Source organism: Papio anubis, chromosome 13 (genome assembly GCF_008728515.1).
Source record: "Papio anubis isolate 15944 chromosome 13, Panubis1.0, whole genome shotgun sequence".
NCBI lineage: Eukaryota > Metazoa > Chordata > Mammalia > Primates > Cercopithecidae > Papio > Papio anubis.
The window spans coordinates 74,603,053-74,629,849 of NC_044988.1; the positions used below are offsets into that span (position 1 = coordinate 74,603,053).

Here is a 26,797-nt window from a genome sequence, read left to right on the forward strand (position 1 = left end):
TAGGCCCTTCTGTAGCTGTATAGTATTTTTATACCTGTTTTGTCTGCTAGTACTTCAGCCTAACCCTGATCACTCTCCCATTCCTTACTGTCAGCCGCTAGTACAGTAGCTGGTCTTACTAGGACCTTTATACATATTTGTTGAAAAAGTCAACAAATCAGTCCTCTAAAATCTCAACTATAACTCTTTCTTGGGTTCATGAATATTGTTTCTTCTATCAGAAAAAAAAATTCCTCCCAATCTGCACATGGCTAAACTCTACTCATCCTTCAGCTCTCAGCATAAATGTCACTTCGCTTCCCAGAGAGGTATTTTTGTTCTCATAATTTAAATCCGATATTCAAAAGTACTCTCATTGTATCCTATAATATGTGTAAGTATATACTTATTTTTTGATTATTTGTTAAATGTGTATCCTAAGTGCCATGAGAGAAGAGATATATTTGCCTAGAGCATAGTAGGCACACATTTAAATGCTTGTTTAATGAATAAATCAATTTGTTTCCTTAGAATATGTTTTAAGAAGTAAATTAGTGAGTCTGAGAATTTGAACATTTTAAAATTATTAATGCATATTGCTGAATGGCTTTCCATAAAGACTGTTCCATTTATATTCCCACGAACAGTGTTTGAGATTGCTTTATCTTTGCTAGTATTATTAGTTTTTATTATTTACTAATTTGTTAAGCCAGAAAATAGTGTTTTATAGTTTTAATTTGCATGTCTTTGATTATTAATGAGTGTGAACCTTTTTTCCCCATGTTTGTTGGCCTCTCATGAAGACTGTTGTGCTAGCGTATCTATTCTTGGTCGTCTTATCTCTAATCTGCTCCATCCTTTATACTGTGATAAGATTAAGTTCTTTAAAATAGGGCTCTTATGTTGTCATTTCCCTCCTCAAGAGCCTTTCCTTTGGTAGTGTTGTCTATAGCCTCAAAGAAGAGCCCACTTAGCCCTGCCCTTCCAGGCTTCTTGTAATCTGGACCCGTTTCACCTATTCAGTCTCCTCCCACTGTTCCTCAGTGTGATGTTCTTATTGTCTGGGACATTCAATTGATTCTTACCTCTTTGCTGTTCCTTCTACCTGTCTGCCAGGCTGAATTCTTGAAACACTTAAGACGCGTCTCATAGCTAACCTCTGTATGAAATGTTTCAAAACTAACCTTATCCGTAGTGAGCTTTCCTTTACTTTGATTACCTGAACTTTTCTATATTATACTTGTTATTCTACTGCCTTCAGTTTGCGCCCTAATTATATTGTGTGTTTCTCATCTGTCTGTATTAATTGGCAGTTGCTAGGTAACAGTATTACTGTAAAGTTAGTGACTTAAGATACATTTGTGATCACTTTCTGTAGGTCAGAAATCTGGATGTGGCTTACCTGGGTCTACAGACACAGACTCTCACAAGGCTGCACTTAAATTGTTGGTCAGGGCTGAGATTTCATCAAAGGCTCAATGAGGGGAGGTTCCCCTTCTAAGCTCTTGTGGTTGTTGGCAGCATACAGTTCCTTGAGGGCTGTTGGACTGAGGGCCTTTGTTCCTTGCTGGCTGCCATTTTTTTGATGGTGGGGATCAGGGTGGTAGTAATATATTTTGTACTCTGATTGGGAATTCCAAAAACATACTTTTTCTGCCACATTCTAGATTGTCCACAATCTTTAGGTCTATAATATATAAGTAGCCTCAGAGTATATATGTCAATTTTAGATAAAAATTTATCATTATTATTATTATTGGAGGCAGAGTCTCGCTCTGTTGCCCAGGCTGGAGTGCAATGGCATGATCTCGGTTCACTGCAACCTCCTCCTCCTGGGTTCAGGCCTCTCCTGCCTCAGTCTCCCGAGTAGCTGAGACCACAGGCATGCACCACCACGCCTGGCTAATTTTTTTTGTATTTTTAGCAGAGACTGGGTTTCGCCATGTTGCCCAAGCTGGTCTTGAACTCCTGAGCTCAGGCAATCTGCCCACCTCGGCCTCCCAAAGTGCTAGGATTACAGGCGTGAGCCACTGCGCCCAGCCTTGTTACTATTATTGTTATTCCCAGAATGGAAGCTCCCTGTCTTCCATATCAATTTGGACAGACCAGAGATGGTCCTGTTTAGTGGCAAGATACCTGAGTTAGTGAGTGTGTGGACTGAGCTAGGACAAAAAAAAGGTCTAGCTTTGTTGGCCTCTGGGGAGAAGACTGGGGTGAGGGCAGGGGTGTTGTGTATCTACCAAAGATGCTCCCAGGTACTGGGTGCCTGAGATGGGAGAAGATGTGGCAAAGTGGTGGTAGCTCTTTGTAAACTAGGTCATCATTGTAAAGCTGGGTGACAGTAAGTAGGGAACTGCTCTTAATCTTTTTGACATAAACATTGTATCATTATTAGAACTTTTTCCTCATTCTTCAAACAGTCCTAACACAGAGCTTAGTGTCCGCTTTCTTTGTTACTCCAAGAAGTTTTACCAGTATATCTCATGCATGAATATCAATTCTTCCATAGAGGTTTTAAAGATATATTTTTGCACAAATCTAATTTTCTTTTTTATCTTTTTGTCTTTCTTCCAAGGAAGCCATTTAAAGTCCCAATCACTGATAAAGGCTCCATTACCCTAAAATGCCTCTCCAATTTCAGATAATCTGTATTAACAGGATGTAAAGAACTAGAGGTCTGCAGAGGATGATAGCATCTATGTATGAGTAAAATCTATAGGGGGTGCATTTTATTTGAGCTCTTTTCAATTTCCTGCATAATCTTTACCAGAGTACCTAGTAAAAACTAGGTATGAGTTTTACTTCTTTCTCTTAATTGTTCTCATTGGCAAGATACTCAAAGCTTAAAATTTTTGTGCTAAAACGATCCTTGAGATCATATTACAAGTGAGGAAACTGAGTCTAGGAAACATGAGGGACTTGATGGAGATAGACCAGCACTCAATTCTCACCCTCAGTCGGTGCTCTTTGCATCATGCACTATAATAGATCTGGTGAGCTGTGTGGTAATTCCAGTTTCCCACCTTTTTTGCTTTGGGGGTTTCTCCCTCCCAACATTTAAAGATGAAAGAAATTTTGGGGGGAACTTGATGAGTCCCCACTCACGCTAAAAAAACTTTGAAAGGAACCAAAGCCCTTACACAATCTAGGAAGGCTTTGAGTAATTTGAAGGCAATTTTGTCTATTTCTTTCTCTGTCAAATAAAGAATATGAATTGTGATGAGGAACTGCGTTTTTTGTCTTTTTGTTTTTTGTTTTTTGTTTTTTTTTTTTTGCCGTTTGTATGTTTTCAATATTTACTGAAAAATACTTAGCTTCAAATTGATAATGGGGTTTTTTAAATAAGATAATTGATTGTTTAATAAACAGTGGTCTTATTTTAAGGAAACTCTCCATTTTTATAGTATCTACACATATGCAGAATAGGACTTTAGTGGCCACTGATCACCTTCTTTAAAGTGAGAGTCCTGTATCTTAATGTCTCTGGTTCAGTCTACCCCATGATCACATATTAACTTATGCAGAGGATTATTTAGGGGATTGTACCAATAGGAAGATTGTGCTTGCTCTTTAAATGATTGCCAAACTTTCTAGGCCTATACTAACCATATAGCCATCTATTTTAGGGAGAATATTATTCTTTAATTAGTCAGCATGTAAAACATGCCTCTTTTGAAGACTTTTTAAAGAGTAACCGAATCTTGTTGACTGTGCATACCTGTTCCTGTTTGAAAAAGAATTAGAAAAATACAGATAAAATATGCTAAAATATTTGCGTTGGTCCTCTTATCAGCTAAGTACTTGCACAGGTTTTCATTATGTGGCTAGGACTTCTCTTCCTCGTGATGACTTAAATCATACTGCTGTTTCCTGAATGACTATCCTTCACCATTTTTGAAAATTATGTTTATTATTTTATTTAGCCCTCAGCAAACATTTATTGAAAATCAGCCGTGTGCTACAGACCACTATTACGAATACTAAAATAACAAGCAACCTAAGTGGTTGAAAGAAAGGTTTGGTTAAATTCATTCATTCATTCATTCATTCGTGAACTCTATTTCCTGGCCATCTTTTTTGAGTTAGGCACTTGAGATTATACTCCTGAGCAAAATAAGCATACTTTTTTTCTTTAATCTCATGGGAATTACAGTTTTGTGGAGAAAACAATAAAATCATCATACAATCACAAATTATTACAGCTATAGGAAGTGTTTTGAAGAGAGAGGTATAAGGATATGAGAGAGGTTATAATGGGAAGGCCATGAGAGAGGTTACAATGGGAGGTCCTGGGCCGGTCTGAGACAGTGTGGAGTCAGTAAAAATGATGCTGTAGAAGTATGTCCATAGCATGCAATATATGCATAACATTATTAAGGGAAAAATAAATTGCAGACCAGTATGTACAGCATTATTTTATTTATATATGTAAAAATATACATATACATAGAAAAGTATGGAATGACATGAAAATGTCAGCAGTGTGATTAGCAGTTGAATTATGGATGGTTTTAATTTTGTACTTATCTCTTTTTTCCTAAGTTTTCTATAATCAATATATATTACTTGGGTAATGAAAAAAAATATAAAGGATAAAAAGACATTTGTAGTCCCTGTCCTTGAAGACCTTGCATTCTAGTGGGAAAGACAAAATACATGGAGAAATTATGACAGTTCAGTGTTGGAATGTCATGTAAAAGTGTTGTCTGTTGAAAGCTGAGTGACTCCACTTTCCTGAGTTCCTAACGGCAGGCTGGTGGGGGAGAGGAAAATAAGGCAATTTGATGGTAGTACGGGAACCACTATTGTGTTAGTTTCCTAAGTTGCTGTAACAAATTACCATAAAGTAAGCAGCTTTAAACAATGAAGTTCTGTAAATCAGAAATTGAAGCAAATTCGTTGCTTTAAACAATGAAGTTCTGTAGATCAGAAGTCTGTGCACAGCATGGCTTAGCAGATTCTCTGCTGTAGGGTTTGAAGGATGAAATCAAAGTCTTGGCAGGGCTGTGATTTTTTTCTTAAGGTTCTAGGGAACGAATCCTCTTCCAAGCTCATTCAGGCTGTTGACAGAGTGCAGTTTCACATGGCTGTAGGACTGTAGGACTCCTTGCTAGCTATAAACTGGGAGTCATTCTCAGCTTCTTCTAACATATATTCTATAGCATATATTCTATGGCTCATGACTCTCTTCCTCCAGCAAAATTGGGTCCGATTCTCAGTCTTGAATCTCTCTGACTTCCCCTTCAGGGCAGCATCTTGGTTGCAGGTTATACATGTGAGTTGAAGACTCTCAGCCAGTGACAGCGGTTCAGGGACAGGGTAATTTCAGGCAGAGTTTTGGAGCCCCATTTAGGTATAAAGATGCTAACTAAATTTTCAGAAGGTAAGTTTATAGAGATGTCTTTGAAAATATTTTTTGTGATATTTTGGGGGTTCAAGGCAGGGCTTGCATTTTATCAGGGTAAAGTCAAGTAAAGTAGGCTGTGGAAGGATGGTACACGTAATGGTGATTGGAAGAAGAGGTGAATAGATGGTTATGAGGGTTTGGGGACTGAGAGGTGGCTCCAAGAGCCCATCTTCTGGTGAAGATGGAATTCTGATTAGAATACCAAGCTTGGTTCTCATCGTCTGAGGAATAGTGTGGCTGAGTCTACAGTTTAGAATGCTTGTTGGCCATCCTAAAGCCCAGGGAAGACTGGCACACACAGGAAGGTTCTCCCGACTCTGTCGTGTACTCCTGACTCTATCTTGTGGAGTTGTAGAAGCTTAGAAGAAGAGAGGTATACATGTGTCCATTGGACTAATTCTTAAGTTTTACAGGATATTCTACCTACCTGTTGTTAAGGTATTACTTAGAGCAGCCTGCTTCTTCCTACGCTTAGGGATAGGTTTAAACAAATGGAGATGCTCTAAGCCTTTGACGAATTTGCCTTTGCTTTGAGGGAAAGCACTCTTCTCTCTGTCTTCTGTCAGTACTCTCTGATTCTAACTCTAACCTACTGTCACTCCTACTAAAGTGAAAAAGAGAAGCCTAGATAGATACCTCACATAAACTTGTATTTGAGAACTTATTTCCCCCCCAAATTTACAAGCATTTGAAAATAGTAACATCTGTGATGTTCTAAATAAAAACTTCTTGTATTATGTATACAGGTTTTTTTGTTTTTTTGAGATGGAGTCTTGCTCTGTCACCTAGGCTGGAGTGCAATGGCAAGATCTCAGCTCACTGCAACCTCTGCCTCCCGGGTTTAATAGATTCTCCTACCTTAGCCTCCCAAGTAGCTGGTATCACAAGCACCCACCACCACACCCAGGCAATTTTTGTATTTTTAGTAGAGATGGGGTTTCACCATGTTGGCCAGGCTGGTCTTGAACACTCTTGACCTCAATGATCCCCCCCACTTCAGCCTCCCAAAGTGCTGGGATTATAGGCGTGAGCCACCACACTTGGCCTATACAGTTTTTTCCTAAACTTTCATTCTCTCTTATGGAAAATATTAGAAGCTGTAAATATGCTAACTAAATTTTCAGAAGGTAAATTTATGGAGATTTTTTGTGACCACACTACTCTTTAGCCTAAAGTTTTAATCTCTTTACAAAGGTAACATCTGTATTGCTAGTGTAATTCTGCCTTCAGGATAATACTTGCTGTGGAAAATACTGCTAGCAATTTGAAAGAGGAGATCCAGCTACATACCTTAGAAAGTGCAGGAGTTGAAAGTCAAAATGTTTTGTCAATTCTAAATAGGGAAGTGAAAAGCTGTTTAACAGAACTAGATGACATGTATGCAGCTAGGTGGCAAGGAAGGGAGGATTGGTTTTTCTCCGTGTTGTTTGACCAGGTGTGTATATTTGCCATGTCTAAGTTAAATAGCTGATACAAATGCTCAATCCGAAGTCTCACTATTTGAGTCGGTTCTAGGTGACCTGGCACCTGTAAAGATTTTTATAAGCTTTAGTCGTTGTACATGAGCCGATAGATAATGATCTTTGTAATATACTTCAGGTAATTATTAACTGCTTCAACTATGAGTTTGATGGTGATTGGTTTGCCACCCACTTGTGTTTACCTGGGTGTGAGAGTTGAGGGCACCTAGGAAGTTAGAGGGCACACAGTCCACACACAACCACCCTTACATCTGACCCCAAATGCAAGATTGGGGTCCATAAAACCACCTATTTCCTGGCAAATAATTTGCCAGGAAGACTTACAGAACTCACTGAATGCTACTGTACTCATGGTTGTGGTTTATTTTTAGGAAAGGATATAGAGTAAAATCAGCCAGCAAAAGGAGTGCATGGGGCAGAGCTTCCATTGTTGTCTCCCTTGGAGAGAGTGGAGTGTGCGGAGTCAGAGCACAGTACTTTCTCAGTGTCAGTGTGTGACAATACACAGAGTATGTCTAACCAGAGAAGCTCACCTAAGCCTCAGTGTTCATAATTATGTGGCTGACTCAGTCTCCAGTCTCCAGCTCCTCTGGTCAGTTTGATACCAGGTGATCCCAAACTCCTAATCTAAACAATATTGTTGGTCTTTCTAGGGTGGTCAACCCCCACCCTAAATACTCTGTGGAGTGGTCTACCCCGACCCTGAAACACATGGTTAGACTTCTATGACCCAAGAGCACCAAAACAACAAAGACACTCCCATAAGGCTTAGAAATTCACTCCCAGAAGTCACGGGCAAAGTCCAGATCTCTTTCTGAGTAAGGCTAAATTCTTACTACCTACCCGCTGGGGCTCATTAGATTAAATTGAATTTTGTGAAGTCGATTTTTGGGAAGAAATTTAAAAATATTTCATTTTTATAGCTTTGTTGAGTTATAACTTACATATAGTAAAATTTACTCATTCAAGTGTAGTTTGAATTTGGTAACTATATACAGTCATGCATCTTCCACCACAATCCACACTTCTTTTGCTCTTAGAAAATTACCTTGTGCCCCTTTGTAGTCAGTTCTTGCCCCCATTCTTGTCCCTAGACAACCACTGATCCGCTTTTCATAGTATAGTTTTGTTTTTTCTAGAATGTCATATACGAAGAATTATACATTGTGTAGTATTTTATGTCTGCCTTTTAAAACATATCATAATAATGCTACTGAGATTCATGCATATTGTGAAATATATCAGTGGTTAGTTCCTTTTAAATTACTGAGAAATATTTCATTGTGTGGATATAACACAGTTTATCTGTTCACTAGGTTTTTTGCAATTTGGGTTATTTGAATATTTAACTTTTTTTTTTTTTGCTATTGTGAGTAATACTGCTTTAACAATTTGTGTATGTAATGTTATATATTTCATTACTCTTGGAGAGTTAGATATATAGCATTGAGATTGCAGAGTCATGTGGTGAGGATGTTTAACTTTATAAGAAATTATCAAGCTGTTTCCCAAAGTGGTTGCTGCACCATTTTGCATTCCCACTACAAAAGTAGGAGGATTATATTTGCTTCATTTCCTCACTAACATTTTGTATTATGAGACTTTTTGTTATTTGTTATATTTTATTTTATTTTTTTAGAGATAGGATCTCACTGTGTTGCATGGTTCAGAGTGCCATGGCTATTCATTGGCATGATTATAGCACATTACAGCCTCAAAGTCCTGGCCTCAAGTGACCTTGAGGCTCCCAAATAGCTGGGACTGTAGGTACAGATCACCATGCCTGTCTCTGTTCTTTTTATTCTTAGCCATTCTAGTGAATCTGTAGTGGTATCTCATCGTAGTTTTAATTTGCATCTTTCTAATGACCGATGATATTGACCATCTTTTTAAGTGCTGGTTGACCATCCATCTGTTTTCTTTTGTGAAGTATTCATATCTTGCACATTTTAAAACAAACTGGTTAGTCTTAATGAGTTATAAGCACTAAATCTGTATACAAGACCTTTGTTTAGTGTTTTGCAATTACTTTTTCTAATCTTTGGTTTGCTTTTTGTTTTCTTAATGACATCTTTTGATGAGCAAAAGTTTTAAATTTTGATGAAGTTGAATTTGTTTGTTTTTATTAATGGCTCATGTTTTTTGTGTACTAGCTGAGAAATTACTGCCTTACCCCAAATTCACAATTTTTTTAATGCTTTCTTCTGCAAGTTTTTTAGTTAGCTCTTATGTTTATATATATGATAAATTTTGGTTTAATTTTTTATTATGGTGTGAAGAAAAGGTCAAGGTTTATCTTTTTTCTCCCATACAAAAAATACAGTTATTACAGAAGCATTTATTGGAAAGACTGTCTTCCGCATTGAATTACTTTGCCACCTTTGTTGAAAATAGATTTTATTATAGGTTTGATGGCATGAAAGGAGGCTGATGGAGTTTCTAGTAATAGCAGCTACCAATATTATGGAGAAATAGAAGTAGTTTACCTCATTAAATAAGCAAGGACATCATCTTTTTAATAGCACTATTTTAAATAACTAGTTGCAGCAAATCATAATAAAAGAGATAAATAGAATATGTATAGGTGGTTAGAAAGAAAAATAATACTATTTGCCAGTGACAAGGGGCTATAACCTAGAATGTTTAGGAGATTCAACAAAAACATATCTTGAAATGAGACGCTTAAATTATAGGTTATAAAACAGATGCCTAACTAAAGTCAGTCATTTGTCTTATCAGTGCACAGAAAATACAATGAAAAATATAATACTTGTTTTATTAAAATAAAATCTAACAAGATATATGTGGGACCAAATACAGAGAGTTATAGTATTTTAATTTAAAAAAAAAAAAAGCAAGAGAGGTATAATCTACTGGTTGAGTAGTCTTAATATAGTAAAGATGACAATACTAACAAAATTAATTTATAGATTTAATACAGTGCCAGTTAAGATCCCAGTAGGATGTGCATTGAACTTGATTGATAATATAAATCACAGAGTAAAGGACCAGGGAAGAATTTCAGAGGGGAAATGTTTTTAAATTGTTTCTCATTCACAAGATAATTTGAAAGGATTAGAAGTAGGTGCATATATTGTAAGACAATGAAATGGGAGTAAAAAAGATCAGGAGCCACACAATGGAAGTGAAGAGATGAGACCAGAAATCTAGGCTAAGTGTAGTTACTGACATTAAGCACTAAATTAGCTGTGAACTTCCTGGTTTTGAAGGCAGGAAGGGAAACACACGGGTTTCACCAGAGGCTGCAAATCCAAAAGCCCCTAGGCAGATACTGTAAATCACTTACATGGGTTGGGTATAAGACAACAGGGAATATTGGACACTTTGAACTTTATATGTGTGTGCCCCATATAAAGGAGATAGCTGCTAATTGGGGTGAGTTTTGGCGTATGGGTAGATAGGGCCAGTGATGCTAAGTTTTTAGAGAAAGCCAGAAGTCTGTTAATGAGAAGAAGAGTGTATCAGTCCTATGATTTTTAAATGTTGATAGTTAGCGTACTAGCCAAATGAAAGATGGGAGCAAAGGATTACTAATTGTGTGAGTACAGATTGTGTATCTATAGTTGTGATTATCTAATTAATAATTGTGTCACTTGGAGAATGAAAGGGGTATTGCCATTCTAGGCCGAAACCTGTTCCAAAGGACAACAACAAGACTACCTGGACATAGGTTAAGAACAGTGATGGGAACAAAATAGAAACAGCAGAAATAAATACTGTGAAAGTAGTCAGTGTTTAACAAAAAACATTGGGTTGAGTATTTTGAAGAAAGCTACATTTAGTTCTGTTTTAATCTCATACCATGCAAAATAAGTTGCACATGGGTTAAATATTTTAAAATGAATGTTCTACTTTATATAATTGAATGAATATTATACTTTAGTGATTGTTATATTTTGTATAATTTCAATATTATAAATGAATATTATACTTTATATAATTTCAATAATTGATACATTGTTGAGGCAATAAAGGAATTAAATAAGGCTGGGCGTGGTGGCTCATGCCTATAATCCCAGCACTTTGGGAGGTTGGGGCGGGCAGATTACCTGAGGTCAGGAGTCCGAGACCAGCCTGGCCAACATGGTGAAACCCCCTTCTCTATTTAAAAAAAAAAAAAAAAAAATACCCCCCCAGGTGCAGTGGCAGGCCCCTGTAATCTCAGCTACTCGGAAGGCTGAAACAGGAGAGTTGCTTGAACTCAGGAGGCAGAGGTTGCAGTGAGCCGAAATCGCACCATTGCACTACAGCCTGGGCAACAGAGTGAAATTCCATTTCTTAAAAAAAAAAAAGAAGAAGAAAAGAAAAAAAAAGAAATTAAATAATTCGAAGGTAGGCATGTTTGATTATCAAAAATTTGATTCTCTGATATAAAAGCAATACAATGGGAACAACATTCAGAGTTTTTCTGTAATAGGTAAGATTTTTCATGCAATTGGGGATGTATCTGTACGGATAGATCCATTAGGCAGATTATTGAAGGACAGGTTACACTGTTGAAAATAACAACAGTAATGTTTGGCCAAAAGATCTTCATTTGTAAAATGAAAATAGTAGCAGTACTTCCTTTGGTGTTTTAGAGGAGTAAAGATCATAAATCATGGTACGCCTTAGCACAGTGCTTGGCATCATGAACGTTAACAGCTGTTTATTATAATAATCTTCATTATCATCCGAAACAAGCTTCAAAGTTACTTATCAAGGCTTCATCCCTTTTTAACCTAGATGGGGAAAACACAGCTATTTTAACCATCTGTTACATTTATGTAGTTTACAAAGCACTCTAACGTATTCTGTCTCATTGATTCTCACTATCCCTGGGAACTGTTTAAATTTTTTCTCAGGTTTTGTTTCAGGGTTCCCTCTTTCATAGACACAGCTTGGTCTTTGTCATCACCCTTAATTGTTCTACCTATAAAATCAATTCAGAGTAATTCAAAACTTCCCCCACCCTCACCATGGGCTTCTCTCCTTCCATCTTGCATTGCATGTCCTTTTTTGCCCACTGCAGCCATTCTTCGACCTCTAGTCCTTCGACTCCTGTACTTTCTCCCAAGCCCTTTTTTTTTTTTTTTTTTTTTTTTGAGATGGAGTCCTGCTCTGTCGCCCAGGCTGGAATACAGTGGCATGATCTTGACTCACTACAAGCTCCGCCTCCCGGGTTCACGCCATTCTCCTGCCTCAGCCTCCCGAGTAGCTGGGACTACAGGCTCCCCCACCACGCCGGGCTAATTTTTTGTATTTTTAGTGGAGACGGGGTTTCACCGTGTTAGCCAGGATGGTCTCGGTCTCCTGACCTCGTGATCCGCCTGCCTTGGCCTCCCAAGTGCTGGGATTACAGGCATGAGCCACCGCGCCCAGCCTTTTTTTTTTTTTTTTTTTTTTTTTTAAGACATAGTCTCACTCTGTGGTCTAGGTGGGAGTGCAGTGGCGCAATCTCGGCTCACTGCAACCTCCGCCTCCTGGGTTCAAGTGATTCTCTTGCCTCAGCCTCCTCAGTAGCTGGGATTATAGTTGTGTGCCACCACACCTGGCCAATTTTTGCATTTTTTTTGTAGAGATGGGGTTTCAGTGTATTGGCCAGGCTGGTCTCAAAAACTCCTGGTCTCAAGCAATCTACCTGCCTTGGCCTCCCAAAGTGCTGGGATTGCAGGCATGAGCCACCACGCCTGGCCTCCAAATGCTCTTTTTACTCTACTTTCATCCTTGTTTTTTGTTGTAATATAATTTTTTCATAATGTTGTGGCAATATCTAGTGTATATCTGTGCCTTACTATCTTCCTCAGAGATCTGAAAGAAATCTGTGATAGGCAAAGGATTCCAATGGACATTTCTCCAAAGCAGCTATATGAATGGCTAACACACACATGAAAAGATAGCCAACATCATTAGCTCTCAAGAAATGCAAATCAAAACCACAATGAGTTACTATTTCACATCCACTAGAATAATTATAATAAAAAGGCAGTTACAGATGTTGGTGAGGATGTGGAGAAATTAGAGCCCTCATACGTTGCTGCTGGGAATGTAAAATGGGATAGCTGCTCTTGTAAACAATCTGACAGTCCATCAAAATATCAAAATAGAGTTACCATATGATCCAGCCATTCCACTCCTTAGTATCTACCCAAGAGAACTAAAAACACATGTCCCCACAAAGACTTATACATGAACATTCGTAGCAGCCGCAACATCTAATAGCCAAAAACAGAAAACAGCACAAATGTGCATCAACTGATGACAGGATAAACAAAATGTGGTATATCCACACAATGAAAAGTTATCCAGCCATTAAAAGGAATGAAGTGCTTATATATGCCATGGCATGGATGAACCTTGAAAGTGTTATACTTCATAAAAGAAGCCAGCCACATAGTGTATGATTTTCTTTATAGGAAATGTATAGAATAGGCAAATATATAGAGACATAAAGTAGATTAGTAGTTGCCTAGGGCTAGGGAGTAGGCGGACATGGAAGGATGATGTATTCACTTGTTTTCTGTTGCCTACAGCAGAATACCTGCAACTGGGTAATTTATAAAGAAAAAGGAATGTATTATAATTATGGAGGTTGAGAAGTCCAAGATGGAGGGTCTGCATCTGATGAGAGCCTTTTGCTGGTGGGGACTCTGTGCAGAGTCCTGAGATAGCTCAGGGTTATCACATGATGAGGGGGTCAAGTGTGCTAATATGCTAACTCACATCTCTCTTCTTACAAAGCCACCAATTCCCCTCCCATGATAATCCATTAATCCATTAACAAGGGCAGAGCTCTTATGATCCAGTCACCTCTTAAAGGCACCACCTCTCAATACTGCCTCACTGGGGATTAAATTTCAACATGAGTTTTGGAGGGGACAAATATTTAAACCATAACAGATAGGGAGTTATTCTAATGGTTATGAGGTTTCTTTTGGGGGTGACAAAAGGTTCTAAAATTAGATTGTAGTAATTGTATGAACAACTCAGTCAAATATACTTAAAACTTTGAATTGCACAGTTTACACAGGTGAATTTTATGGTATGTTATTTATATTTCAAAAAAGGTGTTACACTAAAAAGAAAATGAAATTTCTGGCCATTGGCTTATGACACATATTATTTCTCAGTATGAGTGCTGAAACAAGTTGATTTAGGAGTGTTCTTTCAATTTATTGGACTAACTAGAAAATTGTTTTTTTCATGTGAAATGTTCTTTTTTAAGAGACCAGGTATTGCTTTGTCAGCTAGGCTGGAGTGCAGTGGTACCACCTTTGCTCACTACAGCCTCAACCTCTTGGACTTAAATAATCCTCCCACCTCAGCCTCCCAAGTAGCTGGGACTATAGGCATGTGTCACCACATCTGACTAATTTTTGTATTTTTTGTAGGGATGGGGTCTGACTATGTTGCCCAGGCTAGTCTCAAACTCCTGGCCTCAAGTGATCCTCCTGTCCTTGTCTCCCAAAGTACTGGGATTACAGGCGAGAACTAATGCACCCAGTTAAAGTTGTTTTAATTTACTTTCTTGCCTCAGTTTATTATAAGGAATATCATTTGCTGTAAGTGACTCTTGGTTGCCATTCTGACAATTATGTCTCCCTCCATAGTACATGGATAAGCAGGAGTTTGTAGCTAAATAGGAGAGTCATTCTTCCCCCATGCTTTTCCAGTTCCATGCCTTTGCTCTGCAATGTTAGTATCTTCTTTGGCTCTTTCATCATCTTACTTTTTACTCTTACGAGGCCTTTGACAATCTATTTAAAACTATGAAGTATAAAGTCTGTCTTCAGAAAAATACATATGGATTTGCACATCAGAGTTTGCTTATGATTTCTGGAGGCTTACAGATTTCACCCAGGTTAAGAATCTTAAGAATCTCAACCTACACACTGACTTTGGTGATCTCATGCACTCCCAGGGGAAAGCTACCATTTATATGCTGATTATTCCAAAATCACTATCGCCTGTCCAGATTTCTCTGCTAAAACCCTACAGCCAGTATAGGTCCATTTGGACACTTCATAGGCATCTCCAACTTAAATTGTCTGAAGTTGGAACGTCATCCTTGTCCTTCTGTACTCTGCTTCTTCTGAGTCCCCTATCTTACAGAATTGAGCAGGATTCCAAACGAGAATGTCCTAGCCATTTAGTCTAAGATGCTAAGCATTATGTTTATTTTTTTTCCTTTCCCCCTATGTATAATCAATCATAAAGTTTTCTTCAGTGTGTCTAAACTTTTGAAATCTACTCCTTTTTATTCGCATTCCCACCCTAGTTCAAGTCATCATTTCTTGGTAGAAATTTAGTAGCCTCCTAGCCAGTCTCCTTACTTTTCTCTTGCTTACCTCTGATTCATTCTGCACATTGCAGCTGGTGAGCTCCCAATGGCTTCCCAGTGTCTTTAAGAAGAACTCCAAACTTTCTAACTTTTTTTTTTTTTTTTTTTTTGAGACTGAGTCTCACTCTGTCACCCAGACTGGAGTATGGTGGTGCAATCTCAGCTCACTGCAACCTCCACTTCCCAGGTTCAAGCAATTCTCCTGCCTCAGCCTCCCAAGTAGCTGGGATTACAGGTGCACACCACCACACCTGGCTAATTTTTGTATTTTAGTAGAGACAGGGTTTCACCATGTTGACCAGGCTGGTCTTGAACTCCTGACCTCAAGTGATCTGCCCACCTTGGCCTCCCAAAGTGCTGGGATTTACAGGCATACCATTTATAAGGCCCTGATTGATCTAGTACCAGCTGACCTGTCCAGCCGTCTACCAACCATCCTGACCATTTTCTTGTTTTCAGCTGTGCCATGCCCCCTTTCACCTTTTTGCCTTTGCCTGCTCTGTTCCTGCCCTATTCCTACTCGCTTTCATCCACACTGGTTAACTCTTACTCATTCTTTAGGTCCCAGCTTTAGATATCCCTTCCTCAGGACACCTATCCTGATTTTCCATTAATGGGGTACGTTTGTTGCCTCCTTTATAATCCTGTTTTCCTTGCTTTAGCACTAGCACACGGTTTATAATTGTCTTCTTACACTCTGGATTGTGAACACTAAGAAGGGAGACACTTATTTATCATCATATCTTTAGTACTTATTTAGGCCTACACCTGGCAGAATAGGTGTTTAATAAAATTCTTTTGAATAAACGAGAGTATTTCTCTGTCCGTGAAATATCTTCTTCCCTATCTTCACTCCTCTCTGGCCCCACTTAGCAAAATCTTATATAATTACCATCTGTTTATTAATTTGGGAAATATGCAGCTGCTTCTTTATTCCAGGCATCATTTTAGGCACTAAGGATGTAGGGATGAATTAAGCAGTCAAATATCTTTGCCCTGTTGGAGGTGATATTCTACTAGTGGTGGTGGAAAATAAACAGATAAATCAGTAAAATACACAGTGTGTGAGTGAGTGTAAGTCTGAGGAGAAACAAAGCAGGAAAGATGAAGGCACATCAGAGTAGAAAGTTGGCGTTTTAGACAGGCTGGCCAGCGAAGGCTTCACTGAGAAGGTGTCTTTTGAGTGAAAACTTGAAAGGAGGGAAGGAGCTAGCTCTGTTGCTATCTAGAAAAAGAACATTCCAGGCAGATAGGCAGTGCAGCAGCCCCAAGGTGAGAGTGTGCCAGGTTGCTTGAGGAACAGAAAGGAGACCAGTGGGAGACCAGGAGAAGGTGAGATTAGAGAGGTGCACATTCTCTGAATATTGCTCTCTTAGTCTGATCCTTGGGCTTCCTCTGCAGTTTAAAGTTATTTTCAGCTCTCAGTGCTGTGAATTACCAGAAAGGACCATGAAAGTTTCTCTTCTTAGCAGTTGCCTGTAAATCAAGGTCTACAGAAGTGCTGGCGGAGGAGGCTGCCATGCTGTTTAGAATTCAGTTGTCTCTTTGGGGATTGGTGAGATGGCATCCTTAGGTTTTAGTTTTAACAAGTGGCACCTCTTAGGAGATTTTTGCCTCTTCCTAATTAGGACTGAGGAAGCAGTGGGGAAGGGGCACACCCCTGTCAGCAACCTCATGGGTTGGGTTTCTTGGGTTTCACCAACTCTGGGGTGCTGGCTCCATAGTTCTTTCCTAATATAACAGGGCTCCTCTGGGGGCATTTGGGTCCCACCCCGAATCAGATAACTGGGCTTGCCTTGCTGGCACCCCAACACCAGCCCCTCTGGAAATAAGAGGCCTCCTCTGGGCAGAATTCCACTGTGGGTGGAGTACAGATCTGCGGGGCTCTCTGTAGCCTATGTTTAGCAATAGCAAGCCTCCGCTAGGCTGTCATGGTTTTCAGTTTGGTATGATTCACTCACGGCAATACTCTCTGTGGAAAGGGGCTATAAATTGTAAATTGATATGAGGTAATAATTGGAAAAATGATCAGACTCCATTTTTATTCCCCTCTGGGGAAGACACATGTCAGGAATCACTAAAGCAGAAGGTGACAGAGGGATTTTTCAGCCAGCTTTCCAGCTTTAGTGCTGCAGTGCTTCCATCCTGATTAGAGAGGAGAGCAGCCAAATTCGGCAGGAGGCGGCCAGCAGACCTAGTATCTGCTTGCCACCTTTGCTCCAAAAAGGCTTGTCACAGAGTTGCCATGGCAGCAGGAGGCAATTTAATGGCAAAGGCTCATCTCTGGAGCAGCACTGCTGTTCCCCAGCCATTCCCTCTCTAGCCTTCAATTCGAGGGGCTGGCCATACTAGGGTATCACTGTTCGGAACCATGGCCATTTGAGTACATGTTGCCTAATGGAAGAGCTGTAAGATCTTCCAGATTCTAAGGATGGCTACATCTTCTATCCCCTGCTTCTCCTTAGTGCATAGCTCTTTGATGCTCCATCCTATAGTCGACTTTATCAGATTATTTGCAGTTCCTTAAATATGCTCTTTCATGATTCTGTGCTTTTAGACATGCAGTTTCCTCTGCCTAGAGTGCTCCCTTCCCCATCTGTCTGGAAAATTCTTACTCATTTTCAAAATATGGCTTAGAAACTGCTTCCTCCTCCTTAATGGTTTCTCTGACCCCTTATCCTCCGTGCAGAATTACACAATTTCCACTGCCATCTCAGCCTTGCCTCCTATCACATGGTTTTTAAATGACTGTATACATTTTTGTTTGTTTTTCTCTAGACTATAACTTACTTGCATTCAAGAACTGTATTTTATGAATTTGGTATCCCCTATTTAATTCCTGTCACGTGAGTGTTGCATACCACATAAGAGTACAGCCCTATATCATGTCCAGGTAGGGCTTTGTCTCCCAGGGATCCCAGAAGATTGCACTGATTTAATCAACTGACTTGACTGGTCTGTAACTCACTCTCCTTTACATTTATTCTCACTTTCCAGTTTGAACTGGAAAGTTAGGTTGGTCACCCAGCTTGCCAATCAGTTCCATCCTTTGCTAAATTAGGATGTTGTGAGGCTAAAGCCTGTAATGCTTTGTGACTCAAAGTAAATTATCAATGAATCTTACTGTCTTTACCTTCTCCTATCTTCAGTAAAGAAAGTAAAAGCAAAACAGAAGTTTAAATGAGTTTTAAACCTTCTGTGGCATGGTATCATTCGTTTTTATCTTCTTGCTCTGAGCGCAGCTTTAAAAGTCACTTCTTTTGTGACTCTTATCCTTTTTCCTGAGTTTCAGTGATTTAATGTCCCTCCTTTGTCTCATCCTGTTTTCATCTTTGGTGCATCTGTCCCCCTCATTCACTGCGTAGACAGAGCATTTTATTTAGACATCTCTCCTTTTCCTACCTTTTGGGATAATTTGTTATTGTATCTCAAAAATATCCATTTAAAAATAAACCTTTTTCTGTTCCTCAAATAATTTCTGGAAACCACCCCAACTGTAATAAATACACATTTACATGCCTTACCTGCTGTCCTCTGTAATGTTTGCTTTGCAGTTTGGTCTGAGCATTTTTCTCCATTCCCATCTACCTTTTAAGTTCAAAGCTTACTTAGGCTGTTTTGCAATTCCCTTTGCAAATGCATTTCTGTATCATCTGATCATGCTATGTGCATATTGTATATGCCAGTGCCAATGCCTGCAGGTCTCTAGGCTGTTTTGTTTATAGAGTATTTTTCTCTTACTGCTTCTTGTCTTTCATTCTCACTTTTGGTATTTTATTTATTCCTGTTCCTCTAAAGGATGTGAAACTTAAACCTGTATTTAAATTATCAAAAGGCTCAGTAAAAGATTCACTGAGGATGACAATGACAAACTTGCTCTTAACTTAGGTTTATGGAATATCTGTGACATGGGCTCTCCACCTTGGAGATGGCGTAGAGAAGGAGGAGGTATGGAGGCCAAGGCGAATAATCAGAGTTGGCCTGAGAAGCTTTTTCAAAATGTATGTGCTGCATCTCTTGCCTGATCCTTGCCCTGTCGGGAGTGAAACTAGGCGGATACTGTGTGTTACTCTCTCAGCTGAAATACTCATCTGTAGTTTTCAGTTACAATAATCTGGTTTGTCAGTGCCATGTTTATTACGATTATTTGTTTCATTGTCTAAAAATAAAAATAAAACTATCAGTTCATTTTGTTTAAACTGAAAAGTGAAAAACTAATGTAAGCATTTATTTACCTCGTTAAGGACATTTTCAAATCAAAAGGCGAGAAAGTGCAATTTTAATAAATCATAAATTGGTTTGATACATGCACTTTGCCTCCTCTGTAAATATTCAGTTAAATATGAATTAGTTAAAATATAATTACTTGCAAGCATGTTGCCATGGATTGGATGAACTTCAGAATGCTGGAAACAATATTCAAAGTTAATAGAGAACAGTTAAAGTTACTAATGATATTTGTAGGAAATATTTTGGAATAGTGCAGAATGGAAACAGTGAAACTCAGAATCAGAGGTACCAGGTTTGAATTCATGCTTTGGCACCTACTAGCTCTCTTGGGCCTGGTGGTTAGGCCTCAAGGCCTCAGTTTTAACATCTTTGGAATGGTTATGACCCCTACCTCACAGAGTTGTTGCAAAGATCAAATAAGGTCTTGAATGTGACAGTGACTAATACCTAAACACCCAACAAATGTTAATAGAATCTGGACCTACGATCAAGGTTTCCATGTTATTTTTAACTTTATGTGTGTGCATTTGAATATGTGAAATGCATAGAGAATTAAGCTTAATATCTTCTCTTTTCCTTCTTTCTTTTTGCTTTTTTTTTTTTTTTTTTGAGACACAATCTCACTCTGTCGCCCAGGCTGGAGTGCGGTGGCGCCATCTCGGCTCACTGCAACCTCTGCCTCCCAGGTTCAAGCGATTCTCCTGCCTCAGCCTCCCAAGTAGCTGGAATTACAGTTGCCCGCCACCACACTCAGCTAATTTTTGTGTTTTTAGTAGAGATGGGATTTCACCATGTTGTCCAGGCTTGTCTCGAACTCCTGATCTCAAATGATCTGCCCGTCTTGGCCTCCCAAAGTGCTGGGTTTACAGGCTTGAGCCACTGCACCTACCCAGCTTAATATATTGTTAGACTATGGAGGGCAGGTAAGATATGGAATGTAAGCATGTGATGTGTGTGAGTGTGTATTTCTTGAAGATATCATTTCAAGTAAGTTTTTAGATATTTTCAAACCACATACACAGGCTGAAAAATGTGCAGTGTTAATTTCAGAGAGTTATAGTCATGGTAGCATTCTTCTCACCCTCCTGTTCTTGTTTTCCTTGTACTGGATCTGTTTTGGCGGCGTACTTGGTTCTCAAGGGGGTAATGACTTTACCCTTAGTCATGAATACTGATACACAGATTTTTTTTTTTCTAAATGAAAACTAAATATTAGTATTGTATCCCTGTTTTATGCCCATATAAGAAAGTGTTGAGTTTAGTTCCTTACTATGAAATGTAAAATGTGTGGAAAGCAAATAGTATTCTTTGTGGTAATGACACAAATCACTGAGTGCATGCTATGTTAGGTGCTTAATATATATTATTGATCACATTACAACAAACTATAAAATAGGTGATACATAATTTTTCAGATAAGGAAACTGAGGGTCAGAAGGATAAATATATTTTCCAAGGTCAGAGAACTATTAAGAGAGAACCAGAAAGCAAGTTCACATTGGTCTGACTAAAGCAAGGGATAAGGTTGCTGCCCGGTCACTAGCATAAGTCAAAGGAATATTTTAAGGTATAAAAGAAGTTAGAAATGTAATAGGGATACTTTTGCCCTTGGAGGAGGCTGAAGCCTGCAGGACGGACAGTGCATCTATTCTCAAGAGGTTGTCATTGATCCAGCCTAGGCCCAGCAACAAGGCCCAGGCAGCTTCTGGCTTTTTTTTCCTTTTCCCTAAGCTTCTTTTTCTACTGTGGTGTGATTCCCCAGATGGTTCTCAAGGCATTGCTTATCACTTAGAACTGTGTACTCAATGCCTCTCTCTCATCCCAGTTCCACTGCCCAACTCCCACCCCATAGAGAAACACACAACAGAATTACTGTGAGAATTATATGAATTAATATATGTAAAGGGTTTAATACAGTGTCTGATAAATAGTAAGTACTCAATAAAATTGGCTATCATTTTTTAAAGTCTTTATCATTAAGTATTATTAGGCCAGGCGCAGTGGCTCATACCTGTAATCCCAGCACTTTGGGAGGCCAAGGTGGGCGGACCACCTGAGATCAGGAGTTCAAGACCAGCCTGGCCAACACGGTGAAACCCCTGTCTCTACTAAAAATACAGAAATTAGCCAGGTGTGGTAGCAGGCGCCTGTAATTCCAGCTACTCAGGAGGCTGAGGTAGGAGAATCGTTTGAACCTGGGAGGCTGAGGTTGCAGTGAGCTGAGACCATGCCATTGTACTCCAGCCTGTGTGACAGAGCAGAACTCCATCTCAAAAAAAAAAAAAAAAAAAAAAAGTGTTCTTAGTAGTGATAGTGGTGGTGATGGCAATGGTAGCAGTGATAGTGGTGGAGGTGGTGGTGGTGGTGATAGCAGTAGTGGTTGATTCAAAGGTTTTATGACACATTTTTCAAGGACCTGATTGTTCCCTGTCCATGATCTGTCTTTGTGCAATTCATTATACAGGGTCACAGGCATAGACATGCTTAGTCAGACGCCCAGGATAGAAGAAGGGAGAATTAGTAAGAGAATGCTTGTTTCTACTCAGAAGTTGCCAGAAACAATTCTCTGTATGCCCTACTTCCTTGTTATCAGCCATGGAAACAGTCCACAAAACCTACTTCTAAACCTCATCTTGCCTGGCTTTTTTTCTTTCCTTCTATCTGTATAGATAGAACATTTGGAGTCACTGGTTTGGAGTCACTGATAGGGTCACACACACGTTTTTTTTTTTGTTGTTTTCTTTCAGTTTGGTAAGTTATACCTGAACTTCATGCCAGGTTCCCAGACCCGTTGCTGTGCTGAAGTGTGCAGAATTACTTGATCTGCAAAGGCCTCTGTAGTTGCCCCCCTTTTTTTTCCTACTTACTTTTTTTTCCCACTTACTTTTTTTTCCCCTTCATATAAAAGTTTCCATTTTAGCATATGTATTGACTTTACCTTTTCTGCTTTTCAGTTTGTTCTCCTAATTTTTATATTTGGTTATATTTCCTGTTCCAGATTTGAAACCACATTTTGCATAGCAACAGAGTTTAACCGTGTGAAAGGCTATTGACAGATGCATGATTTTATAAAACTTCTTATGAACTCAGTGGAATTGAACCCTGGCTGGAGATTCATTTTAGGTGGAAGCATTCCTTCTTGTACTCCCTTCCTTGATCCGTATTATTGCACTTAGCTTATCTCAGTTGAGAATGTTTAGCCCTTATTTTCTCTTTGAGCAAATGTTAACATCTACAATCTTTATCATCTCATCTACTTTATAACATTAAAAATACATGCTTCAGTATGCTTTCTAATTAATCTTCCCTTTCCTAAAATACAAGTATACAGAACTTAAAGGGTATAATTTCAGATTTGGGGATTATTTTGTCTATCTGTAATGGACAGTATTTAACTATTAATAAACAATATTTACTGCAGTTATATCAGCTCAAAAGTAATTGACATTCTTTCTAGAAGATGCGGATTATGAAAGGTAAAATAAATTAAAAATCACTTTATTTTAATACCCAGAGATGACTGTAGTTGAAATGTTGGTGTATTTCCCTCTAGTCTCCATTTAACTTTATATATTCAGTTGTATATATTTATTGATATCTATAATATATATTCATTTTTGGAATTATATAATTCTGTTTATATGAATTATATATAATTAATGAATTATATTTATTAACTAAAGTTTACAGTTTATATATAAACTGCAATTCATGCTATATAATATAGCAGTATTATGATATTCCAATAATTTTTTTGGTACAAGTTTGACAAAATAAAAAATTAATGATTTGAAGAAAACTAAAATAGATGATTTTTTTAATAAAATATGCATGTGTACAATACAAACATTTAAATATTAGAAAAATAGATCATGATAATTATGAATCCTACAATTCCCCTATTCCCACTGTTAGTCTGTTTATAAGCAATTTTTTAAAAATGTATTTATGATGAGATTTTTATCGTGGAGGAATGTGGAATAGATGTTCTTTGCTCTAGGCTTAGTCAAATATGCAGTGACCCACAATGTGTTTTGTGAAATAATATCTCAGTTTTTTCTCCATGCTTTAGGTATGTATTCTTTTTGGATCCATGCAACCTGGACTTGATAAACCGGAAGATTAAGTCTGTAGCACTGTGTGTAGCAGCATGTCCAAGGCAAGAACTGAAAACTCTGAGTGATGTTCAGAAGTTTGCAGAGATGAATGGTGAGACATTAGGCCATCCAAATCTATGTCCTATCACCTTGTTCTCTTTGTTAAATATAAATTTGCCCTAGTGTTAAATAAATTATCAAGGAACCTTAGATAATTGAAGTAATTTTGGACTTCCTTGCTAAAAAATATTATAGTCACCCAGGGAGCTTGTTAAACTCCAGATTCCTGGGCCTCACCCAGCAAGATTCTGACTGAGTGGGTCTTTGCGCTCTGGAAGTTAGTATTTTTTAAATAAATATCTCAGGTGACTTTGATGTAGTCTGTTGAGTGTTTGGAAATTACTAAACCACTGTAGGTAAAATTTGTTTCTTGTTCCCCCTTCCCAAGGATTGGTTAAAAGTATTTCAATTCACATTTATATAAATTGAAACAAATTTTATATATTGAAATAATATATATACGTGTGTGTGTGTGTGTGTGTGTGTGTGTATGTATATATAACCCTGGTTAGCAATGTAACATATGCATATTATAGGAAATTCGAAAAGTTCAGAAAAAATAAGAAGTAGAAATTAAAATTCCAGCATCAGTACTTTTTCAATGAGTCGGTGTGTATATAGTTTTGTGTTCTGCTTTTTAAATTTAATGTTCTGTCATGGCTCTTTTTCTAAAAATAATTGTGAGAAACTTTGAGACCAAACATAGGGGAATTAGCTGAGAAAGCTAACATAGTTTCCTGAAATCTAGCTCTGTTCTCTGAGGCATTTTATCTGTAGGTACCATCCTCAGGTCCACATGGCTTGCCTCAATTCTTTTCTGAGAATCGTTTTTTTAACCACCCTTTGTAGAGGCCCCTGTTTTTGAATTTCTTTGAGGTTTCATGCTTGTATTTTGTGTGTAGGAATCCTCAGAGCTGCCTTGGTCCTGCCCAGATCCACAGGCTGGTGCTGGTTCCTTGGAACAAGGACCAACCCAAGTATCCAGTGGGTACAACTTCTGGCTGGGTGGACAGACAGCCTGGAACCATAACTCTGCACACACTAGCATGGCTCCGGTGTCTTCCTGTTGGGGATGCCAGCCTTCTGAAGGCAGGAGGACTGCAGCCTTCCAGGCTGGCAGTATCCCTGTTCCGTTGTTCCATGCCCTCAGCATAGAATAGCATGGGTTGATTTGGGTCTGGATTCCAGTGCTGACTGTCACTGACTGCCTCTGTAATAAGGGTAAAGGGTAAAAGTTCTCTGAGCCTAGGTTTCCTCATCTGAAAAAATGTGGATTAAAAATAATACTCCCTCATACGTTGTTATGAAGATTAAGTAAGATGATGTATGAAGAATACTGAACACTTGGTAGGCACTTGAATAAAGAATTGCCAACCACTCTTCACGATCTCATTTTTTATTCCCATATGGTATCCCCACATGGGTTGTTGCTGAACCTCTTACCAGAACTACCAGCCTCATCATTATAAGGTTTCTTAGGGAGAGGTGAGCCCTTCCTTAAGGGTTTTTCCAGAATTTTAGACAATGTGAGTATACTCTGACAAGTGATGTGGTTGAGTGGTTAAAAGTATACGCTCCGGAGTGCGATTGTTTGGGTTCAAATGTTGCGCCTACCACTCACTGGCTGTGAGACCCTGGGCAAAGTACTTGACTTCTCCTTGCCTCCGTTTCCACATCTATGAAATAGGGACAATATTCGTACCTAATATACTTCATAGGATTGTTATGAGGACTTGATACATGAACAATGCTTAGAACAGTATCTGGCAAATATTAAGTTGCTAAGAAAAATTATTGGCTGCTGCTATTATCATTATAATTATTAATATTATTCCACTAATGGAATGTAATAGTCTTTCTGCCTCCAATTTCTGTCTAGTTTTAGCTCTCTTACATACTGCTGCCATGTTAATATTCCTAGAGCTTCAATCAATGCTAACCCCTTGCTCAGAAAGCATCCATAGTAAAAAATAAAAGTCTATATGTCTTATGCTATCATTTGAAGCTATGATCTAGTCTCGAACTATCTTCCAACATGTCTTCTCAAACCCACCGGTTGTGAGTCTTGGTCCCTTGAACCTGAGCTGTCATCTGGAGGGCTAGAAGAGAGCTAGGTCCTTGTTAGCTGTGTGGCCTGCTGAGATGTTTCCTGGAGGAGAAATGCCCCATGCTCCCCTGCTGGTATGCTTTGTTTCCAGGCTGGTATCCTTCTAAGTGAATATAATACTGACTGTGGCCTGTTCAGGTTTAGTTAAGAAGACCCTCCTGGTGGGTTTACAGCTTTGTATTTCTCACTGTGTCTTGCACAAAGTAGGTGCTCAAGATTTATTAATGAATAAACATTATTTCAGAAAACAGACTTGTTAAATTGGTGCCTAGCTACAAAGGTACCATTGGGGTTTTGTGCCAGCTGTATGAATAATAAGTCAATAAGGTAGCCATAGAAAGTGACAGCATCAAGAAGTACAACAATGGAGGATAGAGAAGACAAAATGTTAACAGGCAAATAGAAAAGCTATAAAATTATATCAGAGAGAGAGCCTTTGGTATAGGGGCCTAAATACCTTATTTGAGTAGCAACCCTAACTTGAAATTTCTGAACTTCTCAAAAGAACCTATGCTGTTGTTTGAATTGGTAACTTAAAATTAGACCTGGTAAGATTTAATTCCAATATTACCCTTGTCACTGAGAGAATTATTTCTCTGCTTTTTGCATTATTTTTCCTTCTTTTGTCTTTGTAAGTTACCTGATTTTTTTTCTTTTTCTTCTTGCTTAAAAGACAGAGTAAAGTGCAGTAGTCTGGTCTGTAGGACAGTGGCACAGTTATGGTTCACTGCAGCCTTGTACTTCTGGGCTCAAGTGGTTCTCCTGCTTCAGCCTCCTGAGCAACTGGGACTATAGGCATGTGTCACTATGCCCAGATAATTTTTTTACTTTATGTGGCAATGAGGTATCACCATGTTATCCAGGCTGGTGTCAAACTCCTAGCCTTAAGTAATCCTCCCTCCTCGGCCTCTCAAAGTACTGGGATTACAGGTATGAGCCACACACCTGGCCATTCACTTATCTTTTCTATCGTTTGAGGTGCAAGTTGATTCAAGAGTAGCAAGTAATTTTTATTAGAATCTATGTCTGCATGTTGTTACAGTATATTTCTGTTAGAAAATACACAGACCCTTCAGCCTCAAATATATAAACCTC

At 38.6% G+C, this 26,797-nt stretch overlaps 1 protein-coding gene across 7 annotated transcripts in view; it reads left to right on the forward strand.

The window, feature by feature from the left end:
- SLC44A1 (solute carrier family 44 member 1) overlaps positions 1-26,797 on the forward strand; it is a 198,414-nt gene that overhangs the window by 70,281 nt on the left and 101,336 nt on the right. For all 7 annotated transcript variants that reach the window (XM_031654368.1, XM_021927304.2, XM_031654367.1 and 4 more), the window contains one exon: positions 23,511-23,647. In XM_031654368.1, the coding sequence (XP_031510228.1) occupies positions 23,511-23,647 (137 nt within the window). The remainder of the gene's footprint in view (positions 1-23,510; positions 23,648-26,797) is intronic.